The sequence below is a fragment of the Primulina huaijiensis genome, chromosome 2 (assembly GCF_012295235.1).
Source record: "Primulina huaijiensis isolate GDHJ02 chromosome 2, ASM1229523v2, whole genome shotgun sequence".
Taxonomy (NCBI): domain Eukaryota; kingdom Viridiplantae; phylum Streptophyta; class Magnoliopsida; order Lamiales; family Gesneriaceae; genus Primulina; species Primulina huaijiensis.
Genome location: NC_133307.1, coordinates 1,139,096 through 1,157,963, shown reverse-complemented (window position 1 = coordinate 1,157,963; position 18,868 = coordinate 1,139,096). Strand labels below are relative to the sequence as shown.

Here is an 18,868-nt window from a genome sequence, read left to right as displayed (position 1 = left end):
TCAGAATTTCAACAAATTATGAATGATATATTTTATCAGTATAGCAATTTTATAATTGTTTATATTGATGACATTTTGATATTTTCTAATGATATTGAATCTCATTTTAAACATTTAGAAATGTTTAAACATATTGTTATACAAAATGGTCTTGTTATTTCAAAATCTAAAATGATTTTATTTAAAATTAATATTAGATTTTTAGGTCATATGATTGAAAAAGAGAAAATTATTTCTATCCAAAGAAGTATTGAGTTTGGATCAAAATTTCCTGATATAATAACTGATAAAACTCAGTTACAAAGATTTTTAGAAAGTTTAAATTATATTTCTCCTTATATTTAAAATCTTACTAAAGATTCGGCTATCCTATATGATAGACTTAAGAAAAATCCTTTACCATGGACAGATAAGCATACTAAGGCTGTTCAGATTATAAAAGAAAAGGTTAAAAATCTTCCTTGTCTTATGTTAGCAAATCCCCAATGGGATAAAATTGTTGAAACATATGCTTCTGATATAGGTTTTGGTGGAATTTTGAAACAAAAAGATCCCCAAACTAAACAAGAATATCTGATTCGTTTTTATTCTGGAAAATAGAATAATGCTCAAAAGAATTATTCTACAGTAGCAAAAGAAATCTTAGCTATTGTTAGATGTATTTTAAAATTTTAAGATGATTTATATAATCAAAAGTTTATTATAAAAACTGATTGTAAATCTGCAAAATTTATGTTTAATAAAGATTTTAAACATGATGTGTCTAAGCAAATGTTTGCAAGATGGCAGGCTCATTTAGCTCCTTTTGATTTTGAAATTATTTACAAAAAAAGTGAAGATAATTACCTACCTGATTTCTTAACTCGTGAATATTTATCTTAATGTCTTTCTTTACAGATATGTATTCTCGAGGTAGAGGAGAGTCCTCTTATAGAGGGCGAGGTGGTATGGGAAAACCCCCTAATATAATAGCACAGCATGGCAAGCAGAGGCTAATAGCCCAGAACTTATCTAGTTCATCAGCCAGTAATACTGTGCAAAATAATGAGTTATACAATGATTTTCAAAAATTTTTGAAACAAAAGCAGAAATCTAATACAGATTCTCAATCTTCAGCATCATATGCTAATATCATAAAAGAAGATGATAATGATTCGGCTCTATATACAGAGACCAAACATCGTGAATTAATTCTTCTTATAGAAGAAAAGGATATCAAATGGGAAAAGACTCCGTGGACTATCATGGAGAGATATTTAACCAATACATCATATGTATTTGGTTCTTATAAACAAAGAGGATTTTATGAAAATTTTCTGTTATCTACAAAAAAGTGTTGATATAACTCACTTTTTCAGTAATACTCAGCAAAAAGGAAGTTATAACTTCTCCAAGTTCATTATCAAAAAGATAATATCTATTGAAGAATGGGGTATATCTCCATTAATTGAAAAAGAATTTTATTCTGATACTCATAAAATGAGTTTCAAATTTAATTTTTGGGATTATATAGAGAGTTTTAATAAAAATCTATTTTATGAAAATGAGAAAAAGAAACATACATGGTTTCTGAAAATTTGTGAAAATGTTTTTCATTATCCTGTTCCAAATTGGTTCTTCATATGGTGGAAGATTTTTGGTCCATCAGCAAAAGTTTTGCCTGAGGTTTTTACAAAACCAATGAATACTTGGTTAAATGTTTCACCAAGCATTAAAAAATCATTTTCTGTACATTGGATTGATGGGAAGACTCTATGTCTATTCTTCATGGAATTTGGAATCCCATGGATCTGGAGATGACAGCCAGAATTTGGTTATACTGATGAAGGTATCCCTTGCCTGTGGAGAGTAGCTCTACTAAATTTTGGGAAAAACTTTTAAGAGAAGATCCAGCAACTGGACAGCTTTATGGCTCAGAAACTCTTAATCAAATAGAAGAAAAAATTTCTGTATACCAGAAAGATTTACAGCATCAACAAGAAAAAGAAAAAGATGCAATGAGTCCATTTAAAATTTTGACTCAAAAATATTCAGAAATTTACTCCAAAGAGAAAATGGTAGAAATCTACATTGAAGAGATGAAGAAAGATCTCTACAAGAATATTGGATGTTCTGATTCAAAATCTGACAAGTCGATGGCATCCGAATCAAGTGAAAATCAGTTTACTCATCTAATGCAAATGCAACATGCTCAAGATCCAGAGGATGATATTCCTCAATTTTCTCAGATCAATGATATTTTTGATTAGGACATCTTTAATATTTTAAATTTTATGCAAGTGGCATATCACGACATCTGGTGAAAAAGCACAAGTTGGTGGAATCTCACTATTTATTTTTTGACTTTTGTAACTATGTTACTGTTTGCTTTAATAAAGCAATTTACTGTTTATATTTTTAGTTGAAATCCGGGGTTCATGTCCGACTCTTTCATCTATATATAAGTTATATCTGTGTTCTTAGAAGAATACGGTCGAGTTTGCTCCCCTCTATTCCTCTCTTGTAAACAACCCTTCTTAATAAAAGTTTCAACCTTTTGTATAAAAGTTTCTTCTTCTGGTTACAATTCTGTAAATTTACTGTTTTTATTTTCTGTTTTTATTTACAATTTTTTAATATTTATATTTTAGCATATTAGCCTGAATGACAGCCTAAAACATTCGTGTTAAATTATCCCATTACTAAACCATGATCTTTATTTATTTGTAACTTGGAATTAAATTGAAATGATAAAAGATTTCATTTAAATTTTGGAATTTGATGTAATATAAGGGTTAATGGTTGGACATAAGGTTTAAAGACGAACCAGGAAATAGTAAACACAAGGTTTGAGTTTAACCAGGAGGCATAAATTCATGTTGTAGCCCTTCAGCCTGCTTAGCTGAGAGATGACGTTTAAGGCGTTTATGGGTGATTTTTATGAATTTATGTTTCTGAGGTGCCCCTCAGTAAATCCTCTGTTGTTTAATTTCTCTGGTATATCTTTTGTAATTCCTTTTATGTTTTGTAAAATTGCCATAGATGAACCTTATATTCATTCTTATTCTGGAAATTAAATACCTCTTTTTATTAGTTCAGTAATTTGAATATGGTATACAGGCTGGAAACCAATAATCTCCATGTGTGCGAAAGCCACTAAGGAAACATTTAGTAAAACAATGCCACTTATCAGATTCAATTTGTATTCCAAGCCACAGATAATACTAATGTTATTTATACAAGAATAATTTTATTTAATACAATAGAATGTAAATAACAAAAATAGGGTACGTTTTTGGCTTTTTGCCTTATAAGAAATCACATATTTAACAATTTTAAAAACAAAATTCATTTCGACTTCATTTCACTTCAATTAATTAATGTAGGCAAAAACTTGTGTGAGACGGTCTCACGGGTCGTATTTTGTGAGACAGATCTCTTATTTGGGTAATCCATGAAAAAATATTACTTTTTATGTTAAGAGTATTATTTTTTATTGTGAATATCGGTAGGGTTGACCCGTCTCACAGATAAATATTCGTGAGACCGTCTCACTAGAGACCTATTCATTAATGTATTATATAACTATTCTATTTCTTCATTTAATTATTATACAAAATCATTATTTTATGTCAATGGTATAGATGTTTTTAGTAACATGCCATGTAAATTTCCATATTTTCTAACATTAATTATTTTATTGATTTTTAGATAACAATTATTATATTTGACTTTTTTATTAAAAAAATCTTACATCTCGCATTGAAAATTTTCAAATTATGTTGTGCTCTCGTCTCCATTTTTAAAAACGCTAACAAACAATCCATAAAAAACTTTGAAACCCTTTGATATGGATATTTCTATTTTGCACTTTTGAGTGTTTCTGCTCATATAATATGGCTAAAAAATTTAATCTTTTGGATTTTTAATGTAATGTCAATTTTCATTAAAATGTAAAGACCAGCATGATCCAATGGTATGTCGGGATATGGAGAAAATTACTGAAGCATACACTAACCGCTTTAATATATAACTTAAGAAGCTAGTAAACTGGTATTCACGTTAAGTTTTTAAAATGAAATGTAGATTACAAGAATTGAAAAGGATATGATATATATACACACACACACACACACACACACACACACATTATAAAAGCATCAACAGATCTGAAACACCACACTTGTTAGAGACCATATTCAGCAATTTCCAAATGTAAGTTTTCTCTGATCCCCGCGAAAAATAAAGACTCGAAATTCCTGAAACGCGTCGATGCGACTGGGAATGTTGCATAAAATATGATGAAAGGTAAATACATTAGGTAGGAGTGGTAGAGATAAGAGTGTTCTGATGTACCTTTGCGGTCTAAATTGATGAATTTTTAACTTCAGTTATTTATCAATCCCAATCATCCTGATCTCTTTGTGATATCATTTTTCTTCAAAGTGAAATCCAACACTTCCCAATATTTCTCATTGAAATCCCATATGTTCATCGTGTTGTAATCAGATATCAACTTGTCACGGGCTCCTCTTTCCATGTTATATATTTGAGGCTCAAAATTGTGTGGCTCGCTCGGCTTGTTCATTTCAATGACGCAAAATACTACCGTAAATATGGCTGCTCCGATGAACAAGTACTCTCCCTAGAAGTTTTGCAGACACGATGTACTTAGATAGATCCAACTAAAAAGAGTATTTAAGATGGAAATATATATACATATATATATGCGGATACCGGAACATCGAAATACATTCCAGCTGCAACCAATGGAAGGAATAGCCATGAAATGAGACCTAATGTAAAATACAATGAATTATCAGCCGATTCCACATCCACGGAGTAATGAGGATAACAGTGAAAATCGTTAGACGGGGATTTATTTTTGCACCTTGGAATCCAGTCGGAGGTCCGATTGATGCATATTCTGCTGAAAGGGTTTCCCAAAATGGTCCTGTACTTAAAAGTTTGAAAATGTAAGAACTTGGACATAATTATTTTTCGAGCCACTCTAGCTTATTCGATCTAATCGAGCTTGAGCTTGAACCTTGCCAATATATTAACCAAAACGTCGTTCATTTTTATAACAAGAACTACATGCGAAACCCCAAAGATTTTGAATATTTTATTAGGATACCTGACAATCAATCCCTACATGGGTATCTTACACATCTCTGTGTATTTTTTGACTCCTTCACTCATCCAAAAAGACTTGAATATACCCCTATATCCTATTAAAATCAAAAGTTTCTTTCTTCTTACATGTAATAATCAACATAGTAGAAAAGAAAAGGTTTGGAAAGCAGCCATTGCGAGATATAAGATCATCTGTATAATTTATGACAAGAAACTTGACTTCTACTCGAATAGAGAGGAGCATTTGAGTGGCCAATGAATAAAAGAGCTAAAAAAATCATAAATATATGCACGCATCATCATTATTTCAAATGCAACAGTGCAAGATTTCCAAAACAATTCACGAGAAAGTGTAAAATTGATCTCTCAGTTGATCTTTGTCATATTGTGATTTTCGTTCTATCAGTAGTCAAATTTCAGTCTTCCTCTCCTTTCTTTCTTTTCTTCTTTTTTGAATTTTTGTTTGTAATTTCAATCATTTTTTCTTGCGAGCATCGAAATGGAGTTGTACATACCAACAATATCGAGTGCTAAGTAACAATAAAAAAAATACTAATTAAATCTGAAATTTAACTATTTAAACACCAAAACTGCATAACATCGATTAACAGAACTAAAAATCCAATTTTCCAATACAATTTATCCAAATTTAAATTCTCAAACAAAAAAGCTTAGACATTGTAAGTAAAATAAAACAGTAAAAAGGAAGAAAATTACCGTTTACTCCACCTTCGTAGTAGGTGTGATGTTGATCATACTCCCCATAAACAAAATCTTCCTGCAATCGCCAATCATGAAAACAAGACCAAAAATCTGTAAACTGCCCAATTAAGAACAAACCCAGAAAAAATCACCAACTTTTGTTTAAATCCACAACTAAAATACCGAGTCAATCCCATTAGTCTCCCAAGGGTCCTTCGGATCTTCATTAAGATCTGGCTCAACTTCAGACAGCCCCGCAAACAATCTTGTCGAGCTATTTTTGCCATCACTAACTCCGATTCCGTGAGATTTTGAAGATGGGCTACTCGAAATGAAGTTCAATTTTTTAATTTCATATGATTCTGATCTCTTTTGGGACAAAATCTTGGGGATTGAACTACTCGGAAGAGCTGAGAGTGTCACTGAAACCGCCATTTTCAGCTGTTCTATGAATTCGTCTCCATTTTCTATTGTTTTTAAATTTGTGAATATTTCCGGATGACGAAGTTACTCGATTTCATCTACATGAATGTCTAATCAGAAACCGACACGTGTGATAACAATGTTTTTATTGGGTTGTTACTTTGGATGTAGCAGTTCAGCCGGTGAGTGTAGAAGTGGGAGGGATTATGATTTGTGAATGAGAGATGGAGAACTTTCCTTTGTTATCCAATAAATTGTATTTATATAGTTGCTTTTTATTTTGCTTTTATTTGAATATTTTAAGTGTTTTATGATTTTTATTTTATGATATTATTGATTAATGATTATCGTCGTCACATAACTTCTCGTATTTGACTTAAATTTTATAATCCAAGTTAAAAATAGATATGTTGTTATTATCTCAATTTATTACAATGAGTAGGTCTTTTGTGAGACGGGCTCACAAATCTGTACATGTGAGACGGGTCAACCCTACAGATACTCTTAGCATAAAAAGTAATACTCTTAGCACAAAAAGTAATACTTTTTCATGGATGACCCAAATAAGATATCCGTATCCCAAAATACGACCCGTGAGAGTTGAGACCGTCTCTCGCAAATTTTTCCTATTATAATATTATTCACGATCCTATTTAGGTAAATATTTGTTTTAGTGATCATCTTATTTTCAAGCAATTTGAAANAAAAAAAAAAAAAAAAAAAAAAAAAAAAAAAAACTTTAGCTCACTGCATATGTACCAATAGTGTACAATAGTCAATAAAACACTTTCTATCATTTTACGTCTTAAAATTATTTTGTTCAGTGTTATTCCTAGTATAACACGGAAAAATCTTTAGTCTAGTGTATTGGATATATCTTATAAAAATATGAGGGCTAATTTTTAATTTAAAATTTGTTATAGTATATTTTAAAACAATAAATTATACAAAAAACAATAAATTATAATTTGTAAAAATCAACTTGATTTCTTTGTAAAATTTAAATAATAGTTTATAAACAATGTTTTTTTAGAATCTCATGAATCTATAGGTGGAAGATTAGATAAGGCAATCTGCATAAGGCGGTGTACCAATTTTTTCGCAATTCTGCCGACATGACAAAAACTATCAAACATTATTCAAAATAGAATTACTTTCAGAGCTTAGATTATGTGAAGTTGAGGTCACCGTTTGGACAGATAAGGACGAATCCAAACAAACTCGAACTAGATTAAACTCACTTTGAAAAGCAAGCAACATACCATGATATATATCACTCAATTCTGCAACAAAAACGATCATGAATGACGAATACCTCTAGACGAAGCAACAAAAACCGAGCCAAGATGATTTCGAATCACAACACCAACACTACAACAGTGACTTAGTTCATTATACCATGCATCCACATCAAGTCTAAAACATTTCACTGGAGGTTTATTGACATTTTCTCTATGAGTTGTTGATTATCCAGATCTACAATCACACTTAGATTTGTGGCTTTCCGGAATTCATCCAAGTAAGACCGCACCCAATCAACTTTAATCGAAAATTGTTGCTTATGATGCTCATGTTTGAATCGGCATAGCTCTTTCCATATAGGCCAAGCATATATCACATAAAAAACTCAAACTCTGTCAAAACTCAAATTCCGTCTTTAACACGATATCCTTGAAAGATATAACACAATGGATAAAAGACGATTTACTACACTTCTTTAAATATGACTAGATATTTGTACCCTTTCCGTACCTTGTGCACCAAGGGTCAGAAAATTAAACAATGACTCATACATGTTTATTGGGTTCCACAAAGCATACAACATCCGCTCAGAGGAAGATGATGTTTCTTACATATTCAATTCAATAGGAATAAAATCATGAATTGCACTCTAAAATAATATTCGAACCTTTTGGAAAATACGAAGTTTCCAAATATATTTCCACCACGATTCCAATGAGTAAGAAGTTTGCGAATCCAAAGTATCATAACAATCAGTTTCAAGAAGATATCCAGATTTAACCGAACATAGACCGTTAGCTCTCATTTTCAATATCTTATATTATCCAAAACATGTTAACTTAACGAGATATCAAGAACGAATTCAGCTTCAAATGAAGGAAAATGACAACCCGAAAATTGGTATAATTAAATGACAGTCAATAGATTATTTACAAATTTATTTATTCGAAAATTTTAGAACAGATTAATTGTTACTCATAAAAAAATTTAACGACTCATTAAAATATAAGGTTGGCATATTTTTTGGGAATAGAAATATCTTCTTTTGTTTTAATGATTTGTATAATAACAAATTATAATTTGATAGGTTCTTTTATATGAAATTTTTTTGATGGATTTCAAGGTAAGATAAATAAATTCCTTCATTCTCCGTTGAATTCGTTCGGCTTTCAGCTCTGTGAATTTATCTCCGTGTTTCGAAAATCCACCATGTTAGCTAAGTTTCAGCATTCAGACGCGAACTGTTTTCAGATATTTAATTCGATAAAGGCCACACCACCAAGCTTGGGAGCTTCAGTCACTCCACCCTTCAAGAAATCCAATGATCAGATCAATGAGGAGCAGCAGAAACAAGTTTTGAAGTGTCCAAGTGTTGGGAAAATTTCCAAGAATGGTTTTGCGGGAAACCCACGCAGTAGAGCTGAGAAAAATGGTGGCTTTGGGGCCAGTTTACGAACTCAAGGCGATGTCTTTAATGACAAGAATGGAGGGTTAGTTGAAGCGGCGGTGTCGCGGGAAGATTTAGCGGGAAATCCTGATGGTGGGGTTAAGATGAACGGAAATTTTCGGGTGGATTTGAGGTTTGGAGATGGTGTGGAGAAAGTGTATGAAGATTGTTCGTTGATTAATGGTGGGAGAAATGGTGTGTTTGTGAAAGGAAAGGTGAGCAAAAATGGTGGGGTGAGAGAATTTAATGAAAAGGTTAGAGGCGTAGGGGGGTTAAGGGGAGTGGAGGACAAAGTGCGTGCCAAATGTTCGACGAAATGGAGGAGATATGGGGGGTGTATTCCTGCGATGTTGGAAGCTCTGGAGGTTGTTGAGGACTTGGACGAAGCATTAAAGCCTTGGGCAATGAACTTGACTAACAAAGAAAGGAGCATACTTTTGAAAGAGCAGTTGCAGTGGGAAAGGGCTATGGAGATTTTCGAGTGGTTTAAAGGGAAAGGATGTTATGAAGTGAACGTCATTCATTACAACATAATGCTTAGGATTCTTGGGAAAGCTCGGCAGTGGTGTGAGGTTGAGAGGTTGTGGGGCGAAATGGTGGAGAGGGGGATCCAGCCAATAAATTCAACTTATGGGACTTTGATTGATGTGTATAGCAAAGGTGGGCTCAGGGAGGAAGCAATCAAGTATCTGGAATTGATGAAGGAACGTAGAATGGAGCCAGATGAAGTGACCATGGGGAATGTGGTTCAAATGTATAAAAAGGCAGGGGAGTTTGAGACAGCTGAGGAGTTTTTCAAGAAATGGTCGGTCAGTGAGCGGGTGGTGGATGAGCCTAGAAGTGTTACATCGAGGAGCAAACGTGGTGCTAATGGTGATTCGGGGGCAAATGCTTGTTTGAGCGTGTATACGTATAATACCTTGATCGACACTTATGGAAAAGGTGGGAAACTCCAAGAAGCAAGTGAGACTTTTGAAAGAATGCTCGAAGAAGAGATTGTGCCCACCACGGTGACTTTCAATACTGTGATACACATGTATGGTAATAATGGTCAGCTAGGGGAAGTTGCCTCGCTGATAAAGAAAATGGAGGAGGTTAACTGCTCTCCTGATACTCGAACATTCAACATTCTCATCTCCCTTTATGCTAAGCACGATGACATCGATATGGCATCGATCTATTTGAAGAAGATGAAAGATGCTTCTCTTGAACCAGATGCTGTCACTTATCGAACCCTCCTTTATGCATTCTCAATAAGGCAAATGGTTTCTCAAGCTGAGGATCTTGTCTCGGAGATGGATGAAAGAGGATTGGAGATTGACGAATTCACACAATCTTCTTTGACTCGAATGTACATAGAATCCGGGATGTTGGAATCATCGTGGGCATGGTTCGAGAGATTCCACATTGCAGGGAACATGAGTTCTGAATGTTACTCGGCCAACATTGATGCTTTTGGCGAAAGGGGGCATGTCTTGGAATCTGAGAAAGTTTTCAACTGTTGCCTAGAGAAGAAAAGATTGAGTGTCCTTGAGTTTAATGTGATGATTAAAGCATACGGCATCAGCAAGAAATTCGAACAAGCCTGCTGCTTATTTGATAGCATGGACAGATATGGTGTAATTCCTGATAGATGTAGCTATAATTCCCTCGTACAAATGCTTTCTAGCGCTGACCTGCCACAAAAAGCGACTTTCTATCTTACAAGAATGCAACAGGCTGGATTGGTGCTCGACTGTGTCCCATATTGTGCTGTGATATCGAGTTATTCAAAGTTAGGCCAGGTGGACATGGCCGTAAGTTTATACGAAGAGATGGTTGGATATGACATAAAACCAGATGCCATTGTTTTCGGTGTCCTGATAAATGCTTTTGCAGACACAGGAATCGTAAAAGAAGCTAAAAATTATGTAAAAGCCATGAGAGACTTGGACTTGCCTGTAAATGATGTTATATGCAAGTCTTTAATCAAGCTATATACGAAAGTGGGATTATTAGGAGAAGCTCGAGAAGCATATAAGGCGCTTCAATCATTTGAGGCAGGTGTAGACGTATGCTCCTCGAATTGTATGATTGATCTCTTCAGTGAGAGGTCTATGATATCCGAGGCGGAAAGAATATTCAAGAATCTGATCCAATCCGGGAATGCAAACGAATTTTCCTATGCTATGATGCTGCGTATGTACAAGAAAAATGGGAGGTTTGTGGAAGCATTTGGTATTGCACGAAAAATGAGGGAACAAGGACTCATGACCGACTTGTTGAGTTTCAATAACGTACTAGGATTGTATGCATCTGACGGGCGTTTTAAGGAGGCAGCAGCAACTTTCGATGAGATGCTGCGATCTGATATTCAACCGGACAATTCTACATTCAAAACGCTCAAAATAGTTCTCTTGAAATGTGGAGTTCCAACTAGTGCAGTCCACAATCTTGAACTGATTAGGAAGAAGGATGCTCAGAAGGGTTTGCAAGCATGGACTTCAACTCTTCGTTCTGTCATCGGCTGAAATGATCATGGTGATGTTTGTATTTATAGCATCTAGTTTTGCTCCTTGTTTCAAAGAGAACACGAAGATTTTGCTCTCGAGTTCTGCGTAGTTGTATAATGTATTTAAACACAGAGCTATCACCCAGAGCAATTCTCGTGACATGGTTCTTGCTACATCATCTGCTATATTTATCGCTTTGTTGACTGTATATTTGCCACATTACAAGAAACGAAACAAAATCCAATCAATGTTGCGATAACGCAGCGCTCACATTGCAGAAGGTTTGGGATTCCATAGATTTTGCAGTTTGCCGAGTAAATGCTGTTATGCAAATATAAAGAAATTAATATCATTTAGAGCCAAATTTCAAACGCTTCAACTACAGAAAAGTGCGTGGAAGTAAACAAAGTTGGAAAAGAGCTTAAGGTTTCAAGAATGGAACTCTTGCAAACTTTGGAAAAGAGAGGGATTTTTTTTTTGTTCAATTTTAAATAATAGTTTTATAGTACTATGATATTCTGGTTCACAGATATTATATATACCAATGGTTCTGTCCCCACCCCCCTCCCTCCATTTGTGGTAAGGTGGGTCGAGAAAATAGGACAATGGAAGTTGAATAGAGGTGGGTATGTCGAGAAAATAGGACAACGGAAGTTGAATAGAGGTCAAACACAAGCTATACTTCATATATCACCGAAACTATAATTAAAAATTGAATTATATTGTTCAATAATTTGTTAGTCGCTCAAAATTTTTAATTTATTGAAAATTAAATAAAACAACAAACAAAAGCTATATTTCAAAATATCTGTTTAACAAATATGGATAACTGAGTTCAAACTAAACGAATCAAATTTGAATACGAATATTAATTAAGATAAACCGGACTCCAGCCTAAACTAGTTCGCATTTGTATGTTGAACTGACTAAAATCAATGTGTACGCGAGAAAAACTCAAAAGAGTAACATATAGATTATTTCACACATTTCGTTCATTGATATAAAGCATGAATCCTAAAATGTGTAGGTCACCATGTTAGCCCAAGAAACGAGAAGTGGAAGCCATTCTGGAACGAAGGGAAAAATTCAAGATACAAGAATAACAAGATAAAATTATAAAGATTTATGCTAAGATAAACATCATGGTAATTGAACCATTTAGGCATCTCCGATGAAAAGTAAAAAACATTCAACTGCATAAAGATACATCAAGAGGACCGAGAAGAGGATATTTTGAGACATTCGCTCTGACACCTTCGGAGGCAAACATCATTCCAATTAGGCACTTGGTGTTGGTTGATGCAGACAGTTCGAGCACAAGCATCGGAGCAAGCATCCAGCTCAGAAACACCACATACCGTGACACAAGTATCGGGGATTGGATCCTTGGAGAATGCTCCAACTTTATTCAACATTCTCTTTGAAGTGCAAACTCTCTCACACACAAAAATGTCATCCGCGGTCTTCTCCCTGCCTCGAGCACTTTTGATTCTTTGCTCCTCAGCATGTTTTGCCTTCATTCTAAATGCTTGACCTGCAATCAAGACCGGAACAGCAGCTCCGACCAGGGACCACCATACCTCAACCATTGCTGCTAAGCTCTGTCGGCCCTTTCTTTGCTCCTTAATTCCCAATGAGGTTCTTGAACCAAAAGAAACGGATTATTTCCAGCTCTACAAGTTCCTATCGAGGTCAAAGAGCATAGTATTTCGAAAATGAATCATGACAGAAGCATTCCAAAGAGAGAGAGTGAGACAAGATTTACATCCTAGAAGCCGCGCAACACCAGCAAGAAATATAAAATCAAATTAAGCATGCTGAAATGTCATAACAACTGGTATTCTGGTAAATTGCTCAAAGAACTATCCAAAATGTATAGTAACTGCCTAACTGGGTAACATAAAAACAAAACAAATTGTAGACACTTTAGAATCATGCTTGAGCTAACTTATGTACTACTACTAAGTACTACCAATCCTAAACATCTACTTCATCCACATATATTATACATAAAAAAAATCTCCTGGAATATGTGAATCATTAGAATCTTGTCAGGGTTGGGCATGCGGCATTCATATTTTGAATTTGGTCAATGGGAAGGAGTGGTTTAGCATCCTGATACCAAAACCTTACACGACTTCCAAATATTATTGGCACACAAAAAAAAACAAAGAACCAATATGAATAAAAGATAGAATCCACAAATAAAATAGCACACCGTAAAAAAGCTTGGTAACTTTTTTCATGGCGTTCTCACAGAATCATGCATTTGGATTACGGAACCAGGTTCCTTCGATTTCGTCAAACATCTAGAAGCATTGAAAATATTTAGGATTACTCATTGTATAAGCAAAAAACTGAACACGTATGTTAAAATGCAACAAATTGTTCATCATAGTCATGATTCAAATTTTCTCATTTAAATGGAGGTATACATGAAAAGGCCAATTAGAGAGGAAAAAAGCCTTCAGCAATCAAATGCATAACTTTTCAATTTTGCTCTTAAATTACACAGTTTCGGGCATTCCATGGACTCCATACATCAAGATAAAAAATCTTCCAGTTCCTTGTTCAGTTAAGCAACTGCAGAAACACCCATTCCGTAGCAGAAAAGAGAACCCAAATATAGTTGTACTTGTATCCCTATATACTGCAAAGTCAAGATCAATTTTCGTAAAACCCTACCTTACAAAATCTTCTAAGTTTTGACAAAATAATATTTTTCAGGTTTCTTAGTTCATTAAGGTTTTCTTCAATAATATTATCAGAAACGCAGATAAGATTGAAACAAAAACCCAACTTGATTAAAGTAGACAATGAACACAAAAAAAATAATTAGCCTCTGAGCATCTCCAAATGCACAGTAAATCGCCAAAAATGTAGAAAGAAAGCATAAAGAAGTTAATGGGGGAAGCATATACCAAGGCCGGAGGAAAAGAGAGGAAAAATGCGTACTTTTAGTAGCACGTACCGCTGCAACTGCGGCGGGATGCGGAGGAGACGAGGGGGAACGCTGTTTGCTCCTATTCGGTGGAGGTGGAGGTGGAGGTGGAGGTGGAGGCGGAGGCGGAGGCGGACGCCAGTGGCGTAGAAAAACGATGGCCGGTGGTAGGGGCACCACCGAGACCAAGATTGATATTAATACCAATCATAACGAGTGCCCTAATTCCAATTCCGAAATTACAAAGCGCCCCCGGGTTTTCAAATATTACGAAACTGCACTGCAATTTATAATATTTTTTATAATTTATTTAATTTATATTTAATAAATATCAAAATATAATTATAAAAAATAGTGAGAAACTACACAACAATTTTGATATATTAATTTAAAAAATAAATATATAAAAAATTTTTTTAAAAAAACCTAAGCAGGATTTGAATCCATGACTTGATTCCTACGAAACAAATACTCTATCCACTAAATTATATATGAATCACATTAAAATTTTAACACTTTATTAATATATATAATTATTTAAATAGACCATGACACCAAAAATTAATTACCCTAAGTGTCTCAAATCTAATAATATAGTGTAGATAATAAATCTTAGTTTTATCTTATTTTTATTTTTGTTTAGCAAGAGTTAATTTATTTATTTACAATCTTTTTATCTTCTATTAAATTAGTACTGCATAAACTACTGTTCAATTGACATATTAGATAAAAATTAAAACCGAAAAGTTAATTATGTCCTCAATTTTGCGTTTATTGTTCTTTTTATTTTATGCAATATTTATGTTTAATTTATAGTTTCTAACAACAATCTCTCAATCATATTTAGATATGAAAAAAATGTTAATTTCAGTTTTTAATAGCATAATCTCGTATTCACGTACATTCGTACTAAGTTTTTATTTGAGAAGTAGAACAAAACACTAAAATACGTGAATTTGCCGTTTTGCATCAACCGATGATGTTAGTTGGCCGCTTGAAAAATAATTGTTGGTCTCACGTACGGAATTTGAGATAATAAAACCCAAAAATAAAGAATAAATTGGACACCGAGATTTACGTGGAAAACCCCTAAAAATTATTAGGGTAAAAACCATGGGCAAGATGAAAAGAATTTCCACTATAATATTTTGTGGTGTACAACTCACTCACTGTGTTTCCAAATAAAACACACACTCTCTTAATACAGGAGAACAAACACCACACAAATATTATAGAATGTTATAAGATGAGAGAAAACTCGAAGAAGGGATGATTTCAGAATGAAGAGGGGGGCTCTATTTATAGAGCCTCTTGTCTGTGTGAATACGCGTTAAAAACGCGTATTCATATTTCCACGAAATTGCCAACCGGCGTTTTGCTGCCTCCTGCCTTTCTTGACTGGCGGCTCCACCTTCTTTGAAAACTCTTGCCGACATTTCTCCCATTTGGAGATTTGATTGAGAATCAAACACATCTTCACACATCCTTTCAATCTTGTTATTACATGTTGCTTACGTTTCCGTTAGGCCACTTGAGGATCTACACCACTCAAACTTATCAGTGTTCACTGGCTTGGTCAGAAAATTAGCTATGTTATCCTTCTATGGATCTTCTGCATATCCACGCTTCCTTCTTCTACTACTTCCCGTACAAAATGAAATCGTACTCCAATGTGTTTAGTCCTGGAATGAAAGGCTGGATTCCTTGCGATGTGCAAGGCACTCTGACTGTCACAAAACAAATAAACATTCTCTTGTTTGTGTCCAATCTCCTCCAATAACCTTTTAATCCATATTGCCTCCTTGCAATCTTGAGTAGCTGCCATGTATTCTGCCTCTGTTGTAGATAGCGCTACAACTGTCTGCAGTTTTGAAACCCAGCTTACTGCTCCTCCTGCAAGTGTAAACACATAACCAGCAGTAGATTTCCTCTTATCAGGATCACCTGCATAATCTGAATCGACATAGCCCCTGAGTGTAAAATCCGATCCTCCATAACATAATGCAACATTCGAGGTACCCTTAATGTATCTAAGGATCCTCTTAACAGTGCTCCAATGCTCTCGTCCAGGATTCGCCATATACAGACTAATTGCTCCCACTGCTTGAGCAATGTCCGGTCTTGTACAGATCATAGCGAACATCAAACTTCCCACTGCTGATGCATATGATACTCGAGACATCTCAATCCTCTCTGCTTCACTGCTAGGACACATCTCGGAGGATAACTTGAAGTTAACAGGAAGAGGGGTCGAAATTGGCTTACTATCTTGCATGTTGAAGCGTTGCAAGACTTTCTTCAAATAATTTTTCTGGGAAAGCCAAATCTTTCTGTTACTTCTGTCTCGGTGAACTTGCATCCCTAGAATCTTGTTTGCTGGTCCTAAGTCCTTCATATCAAATTCCCTAGCCAACTGTGCCTTCAATCCTTGGACCTGATCTTTGTTGGGGCCTGCTACCAACATGTCGTCCACATACAACAGCAAAATAATATAATCATCACCAGACCTCTTGATATACGTACAAGGGTCTGCACTCAGTCTGTTGTATCCAAGGCTCATGATATATGAATCAAATCTCTTGTACCAACACCTCGGCGCCTGTTTGAGACCGTACAGAGATTTGTTCAACCTGCAAACCAAATTCTCTTTGCCTTTTTCCGCAAAACCTTCTGGCTAGAGCATATAGATTTCTTCTTCAAGATCTCCATGAAGAAACACCGTTTTCACATCTAGCTGTTCTAGATGTAGGTCAAACACCGCACACAATGTCACCACCACTCTAACTGTTGTAAGCCGAACCACAGGAGAAAATATCTCATTGAAGTCAATTCCTTCTTTCTGAGCATACCTTTTTACCACCAATCTAGCACGATACCGCTCCACTTGGTTATTGCCATTACGCTTGATCTTATAGACCCATCTGTTTCCAATGGCTTTCCTTCCTCGTGGTAGTGTAACAAGATCCCAAGTTTGATTCCTGTCTAATGCTTCCAATTCTTCTTGCATTGCTATCATCCACAAGGATACATCCGAGCTTTGAGTAGCCTTGTGGAAACTCGATGGCTCACCATCCTCTGACAATAGACAATATGCAATGTTGCTTTCAGTGACATAATCTGAAAGCCAACCTGGTGGTCTTCTGTCTCGAGTTGACTGCCTCACATTGGAAACTTCAGACTTAACATGTTCTTGTTCTTCGTGCTCTGGTATTGCTTCACAAGAAACTTGACCTTCGTCCATCTTATTTTCCACCTGAAATATAGTAGTTTCTGAATTCGGTGTGCTTTTGTCTCCCTTTACTTTATCTTCCTCGAAGATAACATCCCTGCTGATGACAAGCTTGTGAACAGTAGGATCCCACAAGCGAAACCCCTTTACTCCATCAGCATAACCCAAGAAGATACATTTTCTGGATTTTGAATCCAACTTCGATCTTTCTTGTTCATTGTACAGAACGTACACCGGACTTTCAAATGTATGCAAATGAGAATAATCTGCCGGCTTCCCAGTCCACATCTCTATCGGAGTCTTCAGATCAATCGCCACTGAAGGATAATGATTGATAATATAACAAGCGGTTTTGACTGCTTCCGCCCAAATGACTTGTCTAGACCCGCAGTCCTTAACATAGCTCTTGTTCTGTCCAACAAGGTTCTGTTCATCCGCTCTGTCACTCCATTCTGTTGAGGTGTGTAAGCCGTCGTGAATTGTCTTTTGATGCCCTCATGTTGACAAAATGCATCAAGCTCGTCACTGGTATATTCTCCTCCATTGTCAGTCCTCAGACACTTGATTTTATTTTCTGAATCATGTTCAACCTGCGCTTTGAAATCTTTGAAGATTTGGAAAACATCTGATTTCTTCTTGATTGGATACACCCAACATCTCCTAGAGAAATTATCAATGAACGAGACAAAGTATCTCGCTCCTCCTAGAGATACAACCGGTGCTTGCCAAACATCCGAATGAATCAGCTCCAACATGCTTTTGCTCCTGGCAGTAGAAGTGCCAAACTTTAATCTGTGTTGTTTACTGATAACACAGTGCTCTCAAAAGGGTAATGACACTTTTGTAAGTCCCGGCAGCAGCTTCCGTTCTGAGAGAATTTTCATCCCCCGTTCTGACATATGCCCGAGCTTTCTATGCCATAACACTGTTAATTCTTCTCCTGAACCAATTATTGCAACAGCTAGTTCTACCTCTTTGTGTGTTTCTCCCAAAAGTACATACAAATTTGCAGCAACCTTTTTCGCCTTCATAACCACAAGCACGCCTTTCACAATTTTCATGATCTCATTCTCGATACGAGTTTTGCACCCGATGTCATCCAATTGCCTCAAGGACAAAAGATTTTTTCGTCAGTCTTTTCACATGTCGTACCTCCTGTATGGTGCGAATGATGCCATCAAACATTTTAATTTTGATAGTACCGATCCCAGCGATTTCCAAGACATGATCATTTTCCATGAATACAGATCCTCCTAAGATTGGTTCATAATGGTCAA

The 18,868-nt window shown here is 35.3% G+C and overlaps 3 protein-coding genes across 4 annotated transcripts; 1 reads left to right on the top strand and 2 right to left on the bottom strand.

Moving 5' to 3' along the window:
- Positions 1-3,977: 3,977 nt before the first annotated feature.
- Positions 3,978-6,316, bottom strand: LOC140963082 (photosynthetic NDH subunit of subcomplex B 5, chloroplastic). 2 transcript variants are annotated; one of them, XR_012172657.1, is made up of 6 exons: positions 6,001-6,316; positions 5,833-5,893; positions 4,871-4,933; positions 4,717-4,775; positions 4,336-4,624; positions 3,978-4,238 (listed from the first exon to the last, which is right to left on the bottom strand). XR_012172657.1 is itself a non-coding variant. In XM_073422312.1 (5 exons), the coding sequence occupies exons 1-5, from the start codon at positions 6,250-6,252 to the stop codon at positions 4,388-4,390; spliced, it is 672 nt and encodes a 223-aa protein (XP_073278413.1). In that variant the 5' UTR covers positions 6,253-6,315; the 3' UTR covers positions 3,978-4,387. The 2 variants fall into 2 exon arrangements, 1 of the variants encoding a protein (XP_073278413.1); XM_073422312.1 differs by having other exon boundaries at positions 3,978-4,624; positions 6,001-6,315.
- Positions 6,317-8,357: 2,041 nt separating this feature from the next.
- Positions 8,358-11,580, top strand: LOC140963074 (pentatricopeptide repeat-containing protein At3g23020-like). Its single transcript, XM_073422300.1, has one exon. It carries the CDS (start codon positions 8,692-8,694, stop codon positions 11,437-11,439), a length of 2,748 nt encoding a protein of 915 aa, XP_073278401.1. The 5' UTR covers positions 8,358-8,691; the 3' UTR covers positions 11,440-11,580.
- An 877-nt stretch (positions 11,581-12,457) lies between these two features.
- Positions 12,458-14,413, bottom strand: LOC140963056 (uncharacterized protein At5g64816). The gene is made up of 2 exons (XM_073422276.1): positions 14,393-14,413; positions 12,458-13,062 (listed from the first exon to the last, which is right to left on the bottom strand). Exon 2 carries the CDS (start codon positions 13,008-13,010, stop codon positions 12,630-12,632), a length of 381 nt encoding a protein of 126 aa, XP_073278377.1. The 5' UTR covers positions 13,011-13,062; positions 14,393-14,413; the 3' UTR covers positions 12,458-12,629.
- Between the last annotated feature and the right edge of the window lie 4,455 nt (positions 14,414-18,868).

Coding starts and splice junctions, on each gene's coding strand:
- LOC140963056 (XM_073422276.1), bottom strand. CDS start 13,010: ATGGTTGAGGTATGGTGGTCCCTGGTCGGAGCTGCTGTTCCGGTCTTG.
- LOC140963074 (XM_073422300.1), top strand. CDS start 8,692: ATGTTAGCTAAGTTTCAGCATTCAGACGCGAACTGTTTTCAGATATTT.
- LOC140963082 (XM_073422312.1), bottom strand. CDS start 6,252: ATGGCGGTTTCAGTGACACTCTCAGCTCTTCCGAGTAGTTCAATCCCC. Junction 4,934..5,832: donor CTACGAAGGTGGAGTAAACG/GTAATTTTCTTC, acceptor TTTTAAGTACAG/GACCATTTTGGGAAACCCTT. Junction 4,776..4,870: donor ACCTCCGACTGGATTCCAAG/GTGCAAAAATAA, acceptor ATTTTACATTAG/GTCTCATTTCATGGCTATTC.